The 20874-nt window shown below is 37.1% G+C and overlaps 1 protein-coding gene across 1 annotated transcript in view; it reads left to right on the plus strand.

Annotated features, from left to right (window-relative positions):
* inppl1a (inositol polyphosphate phosphatase-like 1a) overlaps positions 1-20874 on the plus strand; it is a 39920-nt gene that overhangs the window by 4755 nt on the left and 14291 nt on the right. The window contains exons 2-12 of the mRNA XM_059331667.1: positions 3590-3653; positions 6283-6430; positions 6514-6595; positions 9877-10023; positions 10526-10616; positions 12719-12808; positions 14701-14799; positions 17433-17583; positions 18507-18613; positions 19398-19500; positions 19665-19861. Coding sequence (XP_059187650.1) covers positions 3590-3653; positions 6283-6430; positions 6514-6595; positions 9877-10023; positions 10526-10616; positions 12719-12808; positions 14701-14799; positions 17433-17583; positions 18507-18613; positions 19398-19500; positions 19665-19861 — 1279 coding nt within the window. The remainder of the gene's footprint in view (positions 1-3589; positions 3654-6282; positions 6431-6513; positions 6596-9876; positions 10024-10525; positions 10617-12718; positions 12809-14700; positions 14800-17432; positions 17584-18506; positions 18614-19397; positions 19501-19664; positions 19862-20874) is intronic.

Here is a 20874-nt window from a genome sequence, read left to right on the forward strand (position 1 = left end):
TAATGAGTGTGATTTGTGCGCCAGACATGTTTGGTATTTATGTGTTACAGATGGTGCAGATAAAATACCTTAAATAATGCGTTGTATGTCAGAGTGTTGTCACTGACTGCTACAGTGTGATTATATATCATAAAATAGCCCTCTAGCTAAGGAATTTCTCTTCTCAGCTGTAGGCCATGTATTTAATTGATCCATGTGTGTATGCATCAGTGAGACAACTACAGAGGTATTGAACTGTTTCCTATTTTTGCTGTCAGGAAGATATTTTTTAGTATCAGTGCAGCGCGTCTAAACATGTCAGGGTTCAGGCATGGCCCTCTGTTTTCCTGTGTGTTTGAAACCGAGATGTGTCTGTGAAAACATTCCTCACCAGGAAGGTGTGTGAGTGGGTGTTTAAATCTCTTACTTAAGTAGAAGTATTGATACCACACTGCAGTAATGACTCCACTACAAGTGAAAGTCCTGCATTCAACTTACTTACTTACTCACTCAGGATGTTTTATATATTCCAAATATATGATTGTATTATTATTATTGATGCATTTATGTAAGCAGCATTTGACTGTTGTATAAGTAGGGCTAATTCAACCACTGTATGTACTTTTTTGTGGTTTGATTCATAAACATGCGTAATCATTTTAAATTGATTGTATTTTTTCATGTTAAAAGTAACTTGTAGCTAACGCTGTTAGCTAAATGTAGTGGAGTAAAAAGTACAATATTTGCCTCAAAAATGCAATAGAGTGGAAGTATAAAATATATATGTGGAAATGCTCAAGTAAAGTACAAGTATGTCAAAATTGTACTTAAGTACAGTACACCACAGGTGTGTACATATATTTATAGCACTTTCTTTTTTAGCTAGACCTCTTCCTTGCAATTTTTCATTATATCTTTGCTCCCACGTGCAAGAATCAGAACATAAAGCATCATACAAATTGTTACACCAATGTGAGATGACTGGCTAGAGCATTGAGGCATAGGTTACATTTTGAATGAAAAGTAGTGTAATATAGTAGTGTTACATAGACAATTCACTGCGGTGTGTGTCGATACACATTCAGTTTACAGTGTAGGAATTAAACTGTCACGCTGCAGTTTGAGGTTGGATGAGACCAAAGAAGACGAGGTGTTGGGGCAATCATTAGCCTCAAGACAGACTTTTGTTTATATAACACACACACACACACACACACACACACTGTATGCTTTACGTCTATGTCTATCCCATAATAAACCTCTCTTTCTCTTTCTCTGTCTCCCTCCCATTGTTATAACTTTGCTGCTACTGCTACTGAAACAATAGTATTTATCCGACAGATCCGCAGAGAATCTCTTCAGCTGCCAACAGGAAGACTTGCGCACACACACAAACACACACACACACACACACACACACAAACTACTGTACATTGCTGTGACTCCTTTGGATTCTGTGCCACCAGGCCCACAATGCATTGTGTTTATAATATGACAGGATTAAATGTGGATATGGTTTCAGAGGCCACACAGACAAAAGGAACAGTTCATCTCACCGACTGTGTTTACTGCTAGGCCTTAAAGTGTATACTGTTAGTGTGAGCAACTGCTGCAGACATGATATATGAAACTGTTACTGCCAACAATCTGATCGATGCTGCTGTATATAAATCAATTCAACGTGGGAACTTATTTCCTCAGTGTCCTGGTTGTTTAGTAGCTTAGTATCATATCATTTAACTCTCATGCTGTGGGTTAATGTCTGAACCAGGACCTGTTGAATAAAGGCAAGAACACCAGAAAAAGAAACACATAAAAATGAGTGTATTTTTTGGTATCCAAGTCTCTACAGCAGGAATTGGCGATAAGCAGCCTGTAAAAACATAATTGCCCTCAGAAAGGAAATAGTACAAAGGTTAAAACACAGTGAGACCAAATTTAAAACGCATCATAGTTTACTTCCAGATATACTGGAAACTCTCATTAATTGCCAGACAGACCCTGGTGTACATTTTTGGGCATGTCAAACTCCATGTCGAATCCTAAAAATGTTGGTTTGATTTTCTAATGCCCATTCATTGTTCTACTGGTGATAAACATCAAAGCTTTGGTCAGGATCAAGGTTGTGAAGCCAGGTTTGATTACCTTTATGGACCCATTAGACAGAAAGAAATACAGTTTATTCCATCATGGCACTTTGCTGGTCTGTGAAGGGAATGAGTAACATCACCACTTAATGAAATGTGACTTTTAATGCTCAAGTCTAACAGGAACTGGCTTGGCTTCTCATTATGTTACTCCAGTCTTATATTTTCATCCAGTGCTTGTTTAAGAAGTGTGTTTAGCTGTGGGACACTGACCTGGAAAGACCGGAAAAACAGCTGAGGGGTCAGGGCAGGATGAAGTCCCGACATGGATTTATCCTCCCCTCAGTTTATACAGTACACACATACTGTAAATAGGCACAGTGTGCACAGCAGTAAAAGCATACGTAGGTGTTTTGCATAGGCTGCCGTGCTAACACACATGCATCTAAGCAGATACACGGCCATAACACACGCATACAGTATACACACCAACAGACATTAACCATTGCATTTGCTTTGCAAATTGAACATTTTGCATCTGGTCCACTGAGCAGACATGAAATGTGGACATGACAATCATTAAACTCCAGCTTGTGGCTGCAGGCGTGTAGTCACAGCTGTGCAATCACAATGTCAGAGCATTGATCTGCGATTGGTTGAAAAGAAAAAAAAGAAAAAGCAATCAGAAATACAATCCAGACTCTGAAATGTTATGCACACTTCTCCCCTACAAACTCTAACTGCAATAACTACGCAAAGGGTAAAACTGAGGAAAACTGCGTCAAAGTTTTTTAACTGGCCAGCCAAATGTGTTATAGGTAGGTAAGTGATATGACACTTACTTCTACACGTATTGGTAATGTTATTTTTATGCTCAAAAATCATGATGATTTATTTGACATTTGAACCCGAAAATGTAGTTACTGCACTATATATATATATATATATATATATATATATATATATATAAAAATCAGACCGTGGTCAGTGCATTTACTGATTTGCTTTGGTTTAGAGTTGGATTTTGTAGTTACTGCAATTTCTGTTCATAAAACAGACATCATTTTTAGTCATAACTCAATTTCGCCCAGTTACTAGTTGTTGATTGAAAGAAATACCACAAATTTCTGTGAGAAAGGACTAGATAATTGTCTTTATAATCTGTATCCTATCTTACATTTTTTATTTTGTATTATTTCTGTAACTTTACAATGTACAATGCTAGGTTCCACTCTGTTCTGCTCTACTGTATCATGCTACCGTAAGGATAAAGCCCGCTCACAATTGTGACAGACAGCAACAGGTTGAAGCTCTCTACTCTGTACACCCCCCTCACTCTCATACATGCACACACACAACCCTATCCACTGAGGTCAAGTACAAGAAAATATGTGCGCATGTCTGGCTTGAAATATTTTTTTTTGTCTTAAAGTTGTCTCCTCTTCTTGTTGTTGCATCCTTTGTCTGGTTTTACTCCAATTTGACCTTCCTCTCCTCTTTTTTTGGTGTTTCTTTCTCTGTAGGTTTCAGAAGCATGTCCACACATACAGAATCCTCCCAGATGAGGAAGGATTTCTGGCTGTACAGGTACAGAGAAGACGCACACACACACACACACACACACACACACACACACACACACACATATTCTGAGGTCAAGTGTCTGTGCATGTGTGCAGCAAAAACTGTATTTGCTTCAGTAGCAGCTGGCAGGCAGAGATGCTTTTGTTGGCTCTGAGCTCTCTCACTCTCACACACACATACACACACACACCAACAGCAGCCTCTTTGTGCGCTGTGCCCAACAGCTGTGAAGTCCCCACTACCAGCTACACACACACACACACACACACGACAACATGGTGCTTCTGACTATTCGTGTGACCACATCACAGACATCTGTGTCCCTGCTGTATGATTTTTTTAGGGTCTTAGCTGTGACGTTAAAGAGAGTCTAAAAGTCTAAATTTACTTCCTGGTTCTGAACAAGGAAACCATAAAAGGGTTGTTATAGCTTTCAAATTTTGCCTCGGTGCCAGACTTTGGTGTGACTTCTATTGATGTTAATAGGGTGGGGTGAGCATGGCAAGTCCCACTTTAACCAATAATATCAGGGTAGTTTCCAAAATCAGGGGAAAAACATGTCATATTCACGATTGTTTTTTTTATTTGCTTATTAATTTCCCTTGTTATTAAGCATATAGTTCAACTAAAGCCCCTGTTCGGTCTAAGATAGCTACATCATGATACCTGACCAAACGGGGCAGGGCCAACCGTGTCAGATGTGTCATACTAATTAGAATAAACCTGGATTAATTGGTAAACTCACGTTAAGGAACAGGCCCCAGATCAGTTTATTATTAGCCCCTTTCATTTCAACCACAAAGGTTGTCGCACGTCACTATCGTCTCCTCCCACCTCGTTCCGTGACGCCGAACTGCACTATGAAAGGGCACGAATATCACACCTTCGCGGTATCACTATGAACGCCCTAGGGAAAAAAGCCAGCACAGATCTTTCCGGCAATATAGCAGGACATTTGCATGATGGCACTATGAAAAGGGCTACCGACTCATTATAATTGGCTGGACTCACGTCTTGTCAGAGTTGGAACAATATCCTTAAACCACACTAGGACTTGACTGTATCCTACAATTCCTTAAAATCTGCCTCACTGATTCGTCATCTAGCCTATATTATTAGCTAGCAGACACATAAGTCATAACAGTGTTTACGCGAGAGAGTCCGTAACATTAGCTAGCACTCATTAACAGCGCTGCTCCTTGATGGTATCTTTAACACCTTTGCAAGGATTATTTATTGCTCACATTTGTGTTTTTTGTCTGAAAACTAGAATGGCTCTTGGTTGCATAAATGATTGTATCTGCCTTGTGATTCTGATCCATTCCAAAATTTATTTGGTTCTTCCTTGGCCGATTCTACAACTTCAACACACAAACAGCAATGAAAACGTAACCCTCTTGGCGGAGGTAATTAATGTCTCAATAGAGATATTGCTAACTAACTTTAGCTAAATAAAGTGCAAATGCTAACGTTGTTTATTAAAAAACAATCAACTACAATATAACAGTTTAATCTCACTTGAGTTAGGTTTACGATCAACAGGAAGTCTCTTTTTGTCCTTTCAAAATAAAATCGTCCGTTATCAAAACAGGCTTTTGCATAGTACTATATATATATTCTTTTGTTTTGCCCATGTATGCATGTTTTTACACATACTGGAGTATGTATAGAAACATAGCGATGAATCAATTATTTGATCGTTAACATTACAGATAATCGAGTTGGCAGGTTTCTTCCAAACGCCCATCCCTAAAACAAAGCAGTAGGGCTGGGCGATATATCAATATAAAAAATATATCGATATATTTTTAAATGTGATTAATTACATTTAAATGTGGAATTAGACCATATTGCATATATCGACATACTTCCATTTTTTTCTTTCTTTATATATAAATGCTGCCTTTAGGGTATGCCATATTTAGTTATTTTGTAATGTTCGTTATTATTTTATTTATAACAAAGATTTGTCTATTTTATTTCATAGGCTATTTTTATTTAAAATATTTTCTTTTCTTTCTATTTAAATATGCACTTTATGGAGCTTTGATTTTTTTAAAAGGTACTCCAGTTATACAGTATTTATGTTCACTTAAAGAAACGGTTTCAATAAAATTACTTGTGACATGTCATATTTGGCTTTGACTTTGAACATTTGCTCTCACTTTGTGATAAAAATATTGGGATATATATCGATATTCAGCCTAAATATATGGGGACATCACTTTTGGTCCATATCGCCTAGCCCTACAAAGTACTAATTTTTGGTGAGTGATAAAGTGCAGACCAATAGAGGAAATTTAGCGATCAGCGCCACCTCCTGAGTCCTGACAATAATTGGAAACCTTATCGAGGGAACTTGGCACCAATGTGCATTCATACGCTACACTGTGACGTAATTACCCTTCCTTTTTTTAGTTTCCTTGGTTTGGGAGCAATGTTTGCCAAAACAGTTGAATTATATTTAGACCACTGGTTCATATTTGATTACACAACACGAAATGTGGAACAATAGGAGCCACAAGAGATTTCAATAACATGACAACTTGTAGCCAAAGAGTTTGGATGTTATTGTTTAAACCACGTAAAAAATGCATGCTTCCTTGAATATCCTCCTCTCTCTTCCTCTCAGACATCTCAGGGCGTACAGCCCAAGCGGTTTAAGACGTTACCAGAGTTGGTGTCGTTGTACCTGCAGCCCAGCCAGGGTCTGGTCACCACGCTGCTTTACCCTGTGGACAGAGAGGAAACAGCTGTCAGCGACGACAGGGACTATTCAGGTTTCTCCAGAGCCATACACTTCCACTCTCTGTGATTGTTTCCCTTTTGTCACATGTTAACTATTCTTTTTTGTGATTGGTAGATGGGGAGGATGAGAAGCCGCCTCTCCCCCCTCGCTCTGCCTCTACCTCCACTCCCCCTGGACCAGACACACCCACAGACAGGTACAAAGTCTATACTAGGTCTTTTTTTATTGTGTCCATGTTACGTCCCCTCTTAAAATAATAAGCAAGACGGAAACACAACAACCAAAAAGTGCAGGAGTCAAAGTGAGGTGTATATTAAATGAGTTTTATTTCAAATTGCTTCAACCAAAAAGGTTCAAATAACGTTCACAAGAGGTTGGGAGGAATGGGACAAGGTGGCGGTGCCAAATAATTAAAATTAGTAAAACAAAACAAGGCCTGACTAAAATAGTATAAAACAAAAACGATCTCCAGAAAAAAAGACCTAACTAACTTATCTACAAATAGTGTTTAGAAATAAATACATGTGTGGCACCAACCAATAACCCTAGTGTGTCTAACAGAAATGCTCTAAATTATGCAATGTATGGTACCCAACTTACCTACGGCCCAACCTCACCACCACAAAATTGCAGTTGATAACAATAATTTATAAGAATCAAATTAGGAACTACTCTTAGAACTTATTTACCAGCATGTTAACCATGTAGTACACACACACACACACACACACACACACACACACACACACACACACACACACACAAGCACTCAACCACAACAGAGAAAAGGATGTTGCTTCACTGTGAATGTGACGACATTACAAAAATAGAAAACAGAGGCATTTGTGATTGTATCTGAATTAACACACACACAATTTCTCATTCACTTTTTCTGTTCATGCATATGAATTATTATTACATATAATCATATATGTAATAATGTTAGAAAATTATACCATTATTACTTATTGATACCAAACAGACTCTCTAACACCCGTAAGTTCATTAGCAGACGAAAACTTATTAATAACCTCAGCTCTGCCTGAGTGCCCCCCTCTGTTTGCATGAAGAAGGAAATCCACATCCTGTTGAGCATTAAGTTGGTCACAGATGATGCACAGCTTTAATTAAGTGTTTGTGTGTGCCTGCATTTATGTGTGTGTTGCTCAGATCTGTATATATATATATGAACAAATAGTCAAGTTGCAAATATGGTTTAACCCTATAAAATTCTAACAAAAGGTTTCTCAGTGGTTTACAGTAGTATCAGATGTACTTAAAAACATTAAAAGTTTACCAATTTTTGACTCTAAGAAATGCCCCATTTTCAAAATCGCCAGGTCTTTAAAATGACCATTACTCCTTTTAGTCAGGAGGCTGAGCTAAATAAAGGGGACTCGCAGGACAAAAGCTCCATATTTTTCCACATGCTCTCTATCACCATAACTTTCAATTTTTGATGGGAGCCACTTCATCAAGATTGTTGATTGGAGATGGCAGCCATATAAAGTCTATGAGAACCAATATATCTTCCAAGCCACTTAGAAGGTCAATCTTGGTGTGAAAATCTACATTTTCTGGGTCCAGAAATCATTTAAAGCTCTTGAGAATATCACTAGATGATTATTTGATCTAATAGATATGTTGATTTTGGCCACGTATTTATGTAATTTCCAACTCATTAATATAGGTCATATACAGTACATATATTCTGAAAAATGAATAACATGCATTAATTTAGTTGAACTTTATTGGCTTCACTTGTATTATTTATTACATTTACAACCACAAATATCTGTGCAGTTCCAGTGAGCCTTCCTGCATGAGCACCTTACACCACAACCACTCAACAATTTCCCTTCAGTAATAACAGATTTCTCCTCTCTCATACGGCTTTGCCTAGTGTTGGTAGCTTCCTGCCCGTCTTGAAAATGACACCTTTCTAGTGGTCAGATTATGGTAAAATTTAGTATGTTATTAAGGACAGTTAAGTCTAGGTCACAGTGGTCCTTAGATCTCAAGGATCGCTCAATCAGTCATGGAAATCAGTTGTGAAACTTTCCACCTACGATTCATTAAATTCTACTAAATGAGTGCAAAATACGTCATAGATAGATCAGAGACAGTGAAGGAAAAAATACTTTACCTTTCTACTTAGAATCAACACTTTTTACAGTTTGCAGACTTGCAGGAAAATTTATTTGGCTTACCAAGTGGTCTGGACCATATTAAATGACTGTAGGCGTCAAAAAGTTTAGGCTTTAGGGGTTATACCTGAAGGAGTGTTTTATTTGGCCATATTAAAAGTGGCATATGTGCTGTCAGAAAAACAACATTTTCAAGCAATTGAATTAAGCGTCAGCAGTTTTTAGTTAACTAGACCATTTCAATGTACAGGTCAGAAAGGCTGGCTCACAGCTGGCTCACTTGTTTAAGTGAGTGTGTCTGTGTTTTTGTGTGTCTGTGTCTGTGGGTGGCAGATTGGACACAAGTCAGCTCTCTTTTTTTAAATTCCTGAATGCACAGATGCAGCACTCAAGACTCACACACGTTCCTGACAGATATGGCCAGTATGAAGTACATGACAGCTATTTATCTGAAATTTTAAACGCATTCATTTAAAAGCACAGTATGTAATTTCTGACCCTTGGGGACTCTCAATCAAAACACTGTGGCATATTCAATCATGGGGTCGTTTTGGCACTTGGCTAAACAGTCATGCTAAAAATATATGGAAGAAATATCCTATCTTTATTCAAGAGTGTAGATTTTCAGTTTGAGAGCATGATTTTATTCCTTTGCAGTGAAACAGCTCCTTCTCGTGTTCAGATTTATTCTCCTCATGCTCTCATTTTGTGCTCGCACTCAGCTGCTTTCTTTCAAAATGTTTGCTTCAACTCAAAAATCACATGCTTGTGCTTTCTTCTTCTTGGACACAAACAATCTATGCTCTTGAATAAAGATAGAATATTTCTTCCATAAAAATAACTTCATGAGTGTGTTGAACATTGTTGTAACATTATAACATGACCATGCATATTAGCTTGGTCACTTGTCATCGTAGTGCATCAAAGTAACCTGGGTTGATATTGAAATATCATATCCACAAATTGGGTTGCTACTGGGTTTCTGTGTTGCAAAATGGCAGCAGTTACTGGAAAAAAAATGCTGTGTAACAAAAGAAAAGCTGTTTTACTGAGTATAATTCTTAACTCTATGATTTAGTAGTACTCTTTGATGTAACAACTGGTGTTTTCCATGTTTCCTACAAGTTAGAGCATCTAAAGTGGGTAAAGGTTATAAGATGCCATCGTCAGGCGACTGAAAAAAACACACTATTGCCTTGAATAAAATTATTGTGGAAATGTTACATATTGTATCCTTTAGTATCAATTGAAAGTTTAAAGCAGGTGAATTATGTGCATGTGGGGAAGATGGTTATGAATACTCACTGGACTTTATTTAAATGTGTTTTAGTGCTCCAGCGGCTAATGGCCTGAGCACCATCTCCCACGAGTACCTGAAGGGCAGCTACGCTCTGGACCTGGAGGCAGTCAAACAGGGAGCCTGCGCCCTGCCACACCTCAACAAAACACTAGTGGCCTCCTGCAAGCGCCTTAATGGGTAAGAACGACACACCAGCGCATCTGTAGGCACACATATTGCACAGAAATATACTCTCTTGTCCATACATATTCTATAAGAAGCTGTCCTTTAATATACAGTCATGGAAAACATTATTAGACCACCCTTGTTTTCTTGAATTTATTGTTCATTTTAATGCCTGGTACAACTAAAGGTACATTTGTTTGGACAAATATAATGATTACAACAAAAAATCTCATAAGAGTTTAATTTAAGAGCTGATATCTATCCATTTTCCTTGGTTTTCTTATTAATAACCAAAATCATTATCTGGTCTAATATTTTTTTCCTCGTCACTGAATTGTATGACTTTTGGTCACAATGGCACATGTTGCACAAACAAACACTGTGATGAGCTACAGAAAATCTGTATCATCTGTAGTTAATTGTTCAGCTCTGACATGCACACCTAAATATCTGATTCCTTTGAGATACATGTAAATAAAGTCAGTTTTGGATCTCTCGCTTTTCACCTGAATAGGGAGGTGGATAAGGTTCTGTCTGGTCTGGAGATCCTCTCTAAAGTCTTTGATCAGCAGAGTGCTTTCATGGTCTCCAAGATGATCCAACAGGTACTTCTCTTTTCCTCTTTGTGTGTGTGTGTGTGTCTGTGTGTCTGTGTGTGTGTGTGTGTGTCTGTGTGTGTGTGTGTGCGTGTGTGTGTGTGTTTGTGTGTGTGTGTGTGTGTGTGTGTGTGTGTGTGTGTGTGTGTGTGTTATTTAAGCCCCTTTTTTGCATCAAATGTAAATATAAGCTGTCTACATTTGTATCCAAGCAGTGACACAATATTTGTGGACATTTGGTCATAACTCCAGCCACTTCTCTGTTCTTCTCTGTAACACTTACAACATTTGCTGTAATTCACATCCATTATTGCTCAAATGTGATGTGTGTCTTACTAGAATTCAGTTTCTCAGATTATGGAATGTGACATAACACTTCCGTTTCAGATTTGCTATCTAGTAAAGTTCCTTGTACGCAGAGCAGTCAATCAGAATTAGTGAGAATTAGTGTGAATCAGCAGAGGCCCCTTTATATGATTTTATCTCGATACTTCAGTCACAATACGATTTTATTTTGGTTTTAAGCATTTTGCTATATGGTGAGTATTGTGATACAATATATTAGGATTTAATTGTTAAACTGCATTTTGTGTCCACAAAATTAAATTCAATCAGGAATTGTTTTGTCAAATAAGAGAAAATTCTCAGTCTATTCATCTCACTTCAGTCTTTTTATTTCTCCACAATGAGAGTCAAACCCACAGACTGACCAACAAAGTATTCAGTCAAACTGAACTCAACTGATATCAAACATGTATGGACGACAACAACTGCAGCATTTTATCAAACTTTCAAAAACTTTAAGCTTCACTGCTCTGAATTATTTTTGAATGAAACATAAAAAAGCCGAACTTTGCAGCATTATTTCGACAACTTCCCAACACGATATCTCCTCCGGGAAGAAAAAGCAGGGCGAAAAATACTGACAGCTTGGGGACTCTTATTGTCTCTAACACATAGGATGACCCATCCATACATACATACATACACACACACACACACACACACACACACACGCATATACACCTGGGTGTCATTTTCTTCAGGGTCTTCTGGGGACAGTTGAGGCCGACATTGTCACACTACAGTTATTCATACAGTTCTTGAAATAATATATCACAAGGAAACACTTACACAGAGTAGTTTGTTGTTTCGGATATGTGCATGTGGGGTTGTTTTATTTATAGTGCCTTGATGCCACAGCGGCGGTGGCAACATCCGGGCTGCGGGCATGTTGTTTTCATGATTAGAGGGGATTTCTTTGGATTTGGCACGTCCACTTTGATTTAGGATTTAAAGAACTATGATGGTTTTGGAGGTTAAAGGTCAAGGTCACTGTGACCTCAAGAAATTAGTTCTTGGCCAAAACTAAAGAATTCATATGCTCATCATGACCAAATTTCACACAAGTCTACAGGTGCATCTCAATAAATTAGAATATAATAGAAAAGTTTTTTTTATGTAAGTAATTCAACTCAAAAAGTGGAAATAACACTTGTAGATCCATTATACAAAGAATGAAACATTTCATGTCTTAATTCATTTAATTTCTTCTAATTATATTGATTATGGCTATTATTGATTAAGACCTCACATTCAATGTCTCAAAAATGTTTAATATTACAAAAGACCAATTTTAAAAAGTATGTTTAATATGGAAATGTTGGCCTCTGAAAAGTATGTCCATCTATATGACTCAATACTTGCTTAGGGATATTTGACTTGAACAACCGAAAATGGACTTTTCCATGATATTCTAATGTATTGAGATGCACTTGTAAGTCTAACAGGATCAAATTATGACACTTTATACCCATAAGGTCAACTTCACTGTGACATCATCGTGTTCTGAAAAAAACACTTTTCTGGCCATTATTCAATGTGAATTGTTGACTTGTTGACTTGTTGTTCAGTTTCTAATTTACTTAATTGTAATCATAAATGTCTTACTTGGAAGCCATGCTATTGCATCACTATCCTTAAAAACTTGTTAAGCTTTCACACAATGACTGCAAAACACAACATCTCAGTCTTTATTATTGTACTTCTTCTTTTCAAACGGCACGGCTTACATGGATTTTAATTGTTCTTGTTTTTTTCCCCTCCGTCAGTCGGTGAATCAGGGTGGAGACCAGGAGTTGGAGAACCTCGTGACCAAGCTGGCGATTCTCAAAGACCTGCTGTCCTCGATAGAGAAGAAGGTACACACATATATTCAGTCATGTGCAGACCTGCACCCTCACACATGATCACTCCCTCTCAGTCACACACACACACACACACACACACACACATGCAGACAGCTGCTAGTTGGAGGTGGTAAGTTTAGATAACCCTCCCCATATGATGGATCATCTGTCCAGTAGCCCAGCATGACAACTCTAGGCCAATGTGTGTGTGTGTGTGTGTGTTTGTGACAAAGTGAGAGAGAGATCCTTTTCTCTTCTGGGGGCCTTGAAACACAACACATGAGCCGTGTTTCCATTAGGGGAAAGAGCAGCCGCTGGGGAAGTCTCTCGCCTTTGCGAGATCTTTGCGAGATCACTATGAACACCCTAAAGCAAAAAGCAGACACACAACTCTCCAGCTATATAGCGGGGATTTGCGGGATCACACTATGAAAGGGGCTTATGTTTATTGTCGCTTGTGACTACTCGCTACTTCGCCAGCTTTTACAAATGGCACTAGTTGTTGTGCCGTCAATTCTATGTCACATCCTGCTTAGCGTTCTATCCAATCAGCAACCAGGCTTTTTGCAGGGGAGAAAAACGGCCCTGCTCTGTGACAGGGTCAAAAAACGGCCGGTCAATCAACCGCTCGAGATGGCTCGCATTCAAATTAGGGGTGTTTCAGCAAGTGAGACCCGCCTCATTCCGGGTATTGGACTGTAATAGAAACACCCCTATGAAAGACACACAGATGGAGAGGAATGGGGGTGACGTATTTGGAGCAGCCATTTGTCCATTTGTTGTTCCAACCCATTCAGAAGTGTTTGCATGATGTGTAATAGTAAGAAAGGCAAATTAACAGGGTGTGTCATTTAGGTCATAACAGGAAAGTACGGTAATTAAAGCTAAATTCTTTTTTTGTCTTTATGTCATGACTAACTGGATTTGTGAAGCACAGTACACTATACTAGGCCTGTCACAATAATTACCACATCAACTTATCGCTCAATAGATAAAAATGGACACGATAGTTGGTTTCTGGACTCAATATATTGTCGTTTACATGCATGACTTTTTGTGCTTTTTTGTGTTTAAAGTAATGCTGCAGATGTTTGACAGGCAGTACGAATTAATGAAAAAAAAAACTATTTTTTCTCCTAAGCAGCCATTCCAGCTGTTTATGTTATTTCAATAATAAAATAATATAATACATAATGATTATCTCCTTGCAATGTTTTGTTAACAGAGCCTGAAAGTCTATTTTATTTGTTTTGGTTGTAGTTTATTTATTTATGTTTTATTTATCTAGGGTATTTAAATATTTCTTTTCCACATTTCAATTCCAATGTTTAATATTCTAGAGATTTAAAAATGCATTGCTGTGGAAAAGGACATACTTATTATGCACTAATATCGTTATAAACTTAAAACAACATCGATACAATGATACTATCGTTTATTGTGATAGTTTCTGGGAAAATATCTATCGTCCTAAAAAATGTGTTATCGTGACAGGCCTACACTATACTTCACCAATCAGACCTTTTTTTTGCTTTTATCCCATATTTGGAAGTCCAGTTTAGCCAGCTCTGCCTTGGTAGTAGGGGTCGCCATTTCTACATGGACTTAATTTGTAAGGAGGAGGTTTAGCTGCCTGGGAAGGAAATGGCATCAGTGTAATCAGACTTGACTCACGTGATGTCACTGACTCCACCTTCTCTGCTCCTGTATGATCACATCCAGGAAATGGGGACTGGTTTCCTTGTTGACACCAACACTGAAGCAGAAAACAATGCAGTTTATCTCTGTGTGTCTTTTCCCTTGTGTGTTTTGAGTGTCCTTGTTTCTTTTACCTCTTTCATTTTTTTTCTTCCTTAATAATAATTGTTGTTGCTCTCCCCTTTTCTCTCTCTTTCTCCCCTCAGGCTCTGAAAGCATTGCAGGACATGAGTTTGCCCTCTCCATGCTCCCTTCCTCCTCTCTCCATGCGTCACAGTAAAGCCATCCCTGTACAGGCCTTTGAGGTAGGGCAGCACACACACCACCTAATAACTCCTAAACATGCATTTCATACATGGTTGTTCTCTGCATGGTGATATGAGGTTAGTGTTAAACTTTTGACCTTTCCAGGAAGGACATCAACCAAAAAACTTAGATTATTTTTGCCCTTTATTTAATGAGAGAGGTGTGGACTAAGACATTTCTGCATTTTAGGAATTATCAAAGTGAACCAATAGTGTTGCAAGTTTGGAAAATAATATATTTTTTGTAATTATATTTTATATATTTTATTTTAAATTTCACATTAATTGACAAGTACAATGGATTTACAGTTGTTAGCATCAAAATTGTACAGAGTCAAGGGTTTTGTATCAATAGCTTATTGTTCCAAATGTTCTTTGTCCATTCCCTTTTAATAATATGAATATGTGTAAAGACAAAAAAAAACATCCGGTTTAACTATTTACATCCAGAGGGGTATAGAGGTAAAAAGTAAATACATAACTTGAATAAATAAATATAAATGTCTGTAGCAGTTTTGGGCAGCATTCAGTTGTATTGACGTCACTGAGATACAGTGGGAAACCCAAAAAAAGGAAATCAAATAAAAAGTGGATGTTTCTTCAGCTTGCTACCTTGAAAAAAAATCTGGTCTTAAAGGTCTGATGAACTGTACACATCTTTCCCAGTGTTTCATGAAAAAGTCTAACTGAGAGAAAAAGTAACATTTTCCAAGGTATATATATCTATTGTCACTTCTATCCAATTATTAGTCCAGTCTGCAACATCCACCTTTTGGTTGGGGCCTTATTTCTAGTTGCCAGTAATGCACCCATTAAATATTTGTCAATAACACTCAATTCTGGGGGGACTTTTTATATTTTAATTATTATTTTTCAAGGTAAGGAATATGCTTGATTTTGAATATCATCCTTGAAGAATTCAGAACTTTAAACAAACACAATACTAAACTCTGGAAATTAGCAAGCATTACACAATTATGATGAAAATATTAGTGTTTATAAATCAGTTCTGTAAACTTTATTTTTTGGAAATGCAATTAAATTAACACATTAAGTGTGAAAAAGGCTTCAAGAGTTTGGAAATGTATGGTTTAGGTACTGGAAAAGTGCTTAAATTATACTCTTAAAAGACTCTGGGAACCCTGTTTGACTTTCTGTTCTTCTGTAGGTATGCATGATTTAATCAAAATGTTTTATCTTTCATATTTCACATTTCATTTCTTATCTTGAGGCAAACCTAATATCTCTTGTAGAACGCTGAAACTCCTCCAGATTTCATTCATTAAATGCCACTATCCTATCGAGGGATGGTAGTTTCGTTTCACAGAGGACAGACTGAACCTGAGTTCCAATAAAGCAGGGTGTGAGGTCGTATATTCCTCAACACACTGCGGGAAGTTTGTCAGCAATGCTGTTGTGAGACCACAGGAATGTGTGTAATGTACTTCCTGTGACATCATCAGTGGCTTTCTCATAGTTCATCGTACTTGTCACTTTTGTTATCATATTCCCACGCACAAAGAGTACTCACGCAATGTGTAGGACTGAATATTTTCTACCAGTCTTAGATTTTTATTTTATTTTGCATTATTTTGATAATGTGCTAACAAAATAAATCATAGACATATAAAGAAAATTAGGAAAGTTCAGAATAATATGAAATGGATCCATTATAGGGGTAAAGAGAATAATCAAGTAAGGGGATAATTATCGGTGCAACATGTAGGGAAAAGGGAAAGACAGAAAAGGAATAATGTAAAATATTAGCTGTCAGGCAGGTCTGCATCCTCTGTGGTGACCTCCTTTCAGCAGCTTCCTGTTGCACAGGAACAGAAGGGTTGTTACGATGAAGAAGATGTGGCACCTGATTAGCCCAATGACACACAAACAGACTGTCAAGGTTTAAATTATTTGAATCAAAGTCAGGATACAGTTTTGTTGACTGTTTAAAACTACAATCTAAAGAATCAGGACATTGTGTTTGATCATGGAAATTCCTGCTTTTTGTTTTATTATCTTGCTGGCTACATATAACCAGTGGTGGAAGAAGTAATCAGATCACTTACTTAAGTAGAAGTACTAATACCACACTGTGCAATTACAATTACAAGTAAAAGTCTTGCATTCAAAACATTTTAACTACTTAATATACAGTTATGAGGTTTTATTTTTTTTTTTAAAGTATTTTTTTATGTTAAATCTTTACCTGAGAAGTAACTAAAGCTGTCAGCTAAACGTAGTGGAATAAACAGTACGATATTTGCCTCAAAATGTATTGGAGTAGAAGTATAAAGTTACATAAAATGGAAATACAATATATAAGTAAAGTTCAAGTACCTTAAAATTGTACTCAAGTACAGTAGTTGGGTAAATGTACTTAGTTACATTCCACCACTGCATATAACCGATTTAAAACTCTGTTAACACTATACAAGTGGCAGGCTTTTTTGTTGTATATTACATATTGGAGGGAGTGCGACAAGTCCAATACTGTCACTTTAGAGACACCTGGTGGTGGGAGGACTTGATATGATTTAAAAGCAGAGAGCTCCGTATAAATGCACTACAGCACCTCCAGACTCTATGATTTTAGGTGGGTTTTTTAATCATCATCATCCTCTGTTCCATTTCAGGTGAAGCTGGATGTTTACCTGGCAGAGCTGACAAAGATAGGAAAGAGTCAGAAGTATACTCTGTCCGTGGACGTGGAGGGAGGACGACTGGTGGTAATGAAGAAGGTGAAGGACAGCCAGGAGGACTGGACTACCTTCACACATGACAAAAGTGAGAATTACACAAACGCTATGACCTCAGTATTTACTGAAGTGTGAGATGAATAATCAGTGTTTCCCCCAGGAAATTATTCAGCAGAAATCTTTTTTTTACAGAAGTGACGTATTTAGCCTTGTGATTAATTTTTTAAACAGCCCCGACAATGGCCACATTCATTAAATGGTTGGCATTTTCTGTGTTAAACAGCACTGCTACTCTTATTTTAGGTTTAGGTTTATTTTATTTGCACAGTTAGAATGACATAAAATGACAAAGATAACATATAGTGTAAAGTGCAGGGAGAGGCAGAAATTAGGCGGAGGCTTATTTCAAGCCTCCGCCTAAAATGTCATAGTTATAAGAAAGTAACACATGGCTAATAGAAAAACCATATGTATAACATAAAGCACATTTGTGTGTGAATTAGAATTTTAAAACAGCAGTTCAATGGGTTTTTAAACATCTTTTGAAACATAAGAGTGAATCTGAGAATAAGTCTTAAAGTGCTTTGGAAAGTTTTCATGATCTGAATATACCTTAAAAATAAAAAAGAAACCCAAAAAAAAACACAACAAAAAAACCTGATAGTTAATGTATTTTGTCAAAGTATATACATTTTTTGATGATGTTAATGGAGAATGTCTGTGGGTGAACTGCCTCAGAACACTGTGTGAAACTCTGAGTAATGTGTTGGTTTTAGCTGCTGTTTAAATGTCACTGGACTCCAGGGCAAGAGATGAAATGTTTGTGTTATGTGTAAATGTTGATTGATTTAATGGTGAATTTAAAAACCTTATTCTATCCTGTTTCATTTTCTTTTTCATGTCTTTTCATTGTCCTAAACCCACTCAATTTATTCCTTGGTCTCGCGTTTCCTCCTGGCCTTCTCTCTCTCTTTTCTTATCTCTGACCTTCTGTCTGTTTGTCTGTCTCAGTCCGTCAGCTGATCAAGTCTCAGCGGGTGCAGAATAAACTGGGCATTGTTTTTGAGAAGGAGAAGGACAAGAGCCAGAGGAAAGACTTCATCTTTGCTAGTGCCAAGGTCTGCACATTCACACACTCCCTCAAACATGCATTTGTAGAGAGAAAGCACAATGATGTACTCAGTCATACTCAAGAACAGACTCACACATAACTATTTTATTTGTATAATCAGACGAAGGACACTAAGAGGGTGAAGGTGACACTTCCTGTACTGGGATCACTGTGTCTCACTGTGATATTTCTCTTTTAACCCTCTAAATCTCACAACTGTGGGATTGAAAGACATATTTCCTTTTCAAAATTGTGAAAATTACACATTTTATCAAAGCCAGAAACTGCATAAACAGAAATTATCATAGAACTTTCACATTTCAAACAGTCCTTGAAGGTGTCGTGTGTGATTATTGCTTCCATTAGGAAAATTAAATAGTAACAATTCATTAAAATTACTTCAATCTACATGCCTGAATTTCACCTAAAATTCTGGACTCTTCTGTGCAACTTATGAGCCATGAATGAATTATTCAATTCTCAGTACTTCTAAGTATGATTATGATGTTTCTGCTTGGGGTTCAGAGGGTTGGTGAAGAAAATATGATAGAAAAAATACCAAAGAGAGCTGTCTGATGTAGTTCTCTTAGTGAGAGAGCCACCAAGAAATAAACTCATATTAATTTAAAATGTTTAAAGGTTAAATAACAGCGCATAACCTCATACTGATTGTTAGTCAGCTTTTAAGTGCTGCTACTTAAAAACAAGGCACCCTTTTGTGGCAACTTCCACTCACTGTGTGTGTGTGTCTGTGTGTCTGTCTATGTCCGTGTGTGTGTTGTGTGTTTCAGAAGCGTGAGGCATTTTGCCAGCTGCTGCAGCTGATGAAGAACAAACATTCCAACCAAGACGAGCCAGACATGATTTCCATCTTTATAGGCACCTGGAATATGGGTTAGAAACACACAATGTCTTTTGACTGATTTTTCTACATAATCTATGTTAATAGCAACACGCACATTGACTTATGTCATTTAATATGTTGAAAAATAACACAAATGTATGTATGTCCAGTGCACAACATTAGTATTTTTGAAGATGTTTGTGTCTGTTTATAGGCTCAGTGCCTGCCCCAAAATCTCAGGCCTCTTGGGTATTGTGTCGGGGCCTCGGGAAAACCCTAGACGAGATGACGGTCACCATCCCTCACGACCTTTATGTGTTTGGAAGCCAAGAAAACTCTGTGTGTGATCGGGAGTGGGTGGAGTCACTACGTGCGTTGTTGAAAGAACAGACCGAACTGGATTACAAACTGGTGAGGAATCAAAGATTTGAGTAGATATGAATTTCTTCTGTTGCAGGAGTGTTATTTGTCCTTCCTCTTGTGTTAGGGTTGGCACCAACCCGTTTTAGGTTTTAAATGCATAAAAGTACTGCATCAAGGCTTTTTGACTTTGTCAGGAACCTCTATTTAGTTGGTTTGATTTGCTTGATTAGTTGTTTGAAAATCTACATTTTGTATTATTGCTTATTCTGCTTTTCATTTTGTATTTAAGTTATATATATATATATATTTTGAGTAAATATATACAGGTATTTAAATAATATTTAAATAAATAAAACAAATGTATTAGAGATATGTCTTCTTATACCCCTCAGTAATAGTCAGGTAACATAACAACCTTTTATTTATTTATATAGTTCTCTTGAGGTTCATTTACGATTTTTTAAAAATTGAAAACGAGGTGTATGCTGTCAAAAGAAAGGCCCACATCAAAAATATTAAAACTAATCTTTTCATGGACCGATTCTGGTCCTCTTTCCTTGATTTATTCTCTAGACTATTTAAAAAATGTGTTACTCCCTGCCCTCTTATTGCCATTTTTGGTGTAACCTCAGAAATATATCTATGACTTCCTGTCAACGCAAGGTTTTGGCAGTCCCCTCCTTATTAGCGCAGTGGTTGATTTTGTTGAACTGGAAAAATACTGCTCCACTCACCTACACACATCTCATCAGGAGTATTATGTGCATCTTCAACTAGAAAAAAAATCAGGTTTACTGTTAATGGTGCTCTACAGAAATTTCACAAGACATGGGATGACTTTATTGGATTTGTAAAGCAACTTGATGGGCTTCATTTAGTGATAAACCTCCAGCTGATCCACTATGGTCTGTTTGTATGTGTGTTTTATCTTCCTTTTAATCCATATTATTATTATTATTTTTATTTATTTTGTCATATATGTTTTTAGTTTTTTTTTCAATTTGCTTTGTTTTTGTATATTTTGACTATATATTGTTGGTGTTAATATTTATTTTGTACTT

This window comes from Centropristis striata, chromosome 4 (genome assembly GCF_030273125.1).
Source record: "Centropristis striata isolate RG_2023a ecotype Rhode Island chromosome 4, C.striata_1.0, whole genome shotgun sequence".
In the NCBI taxonomy this organism is placed as follows: Eukaryota; Metazoa; Chordata; class Actinopteri; order Perciformes; family Serranidae; genus Centropristis; species Centropristis striata.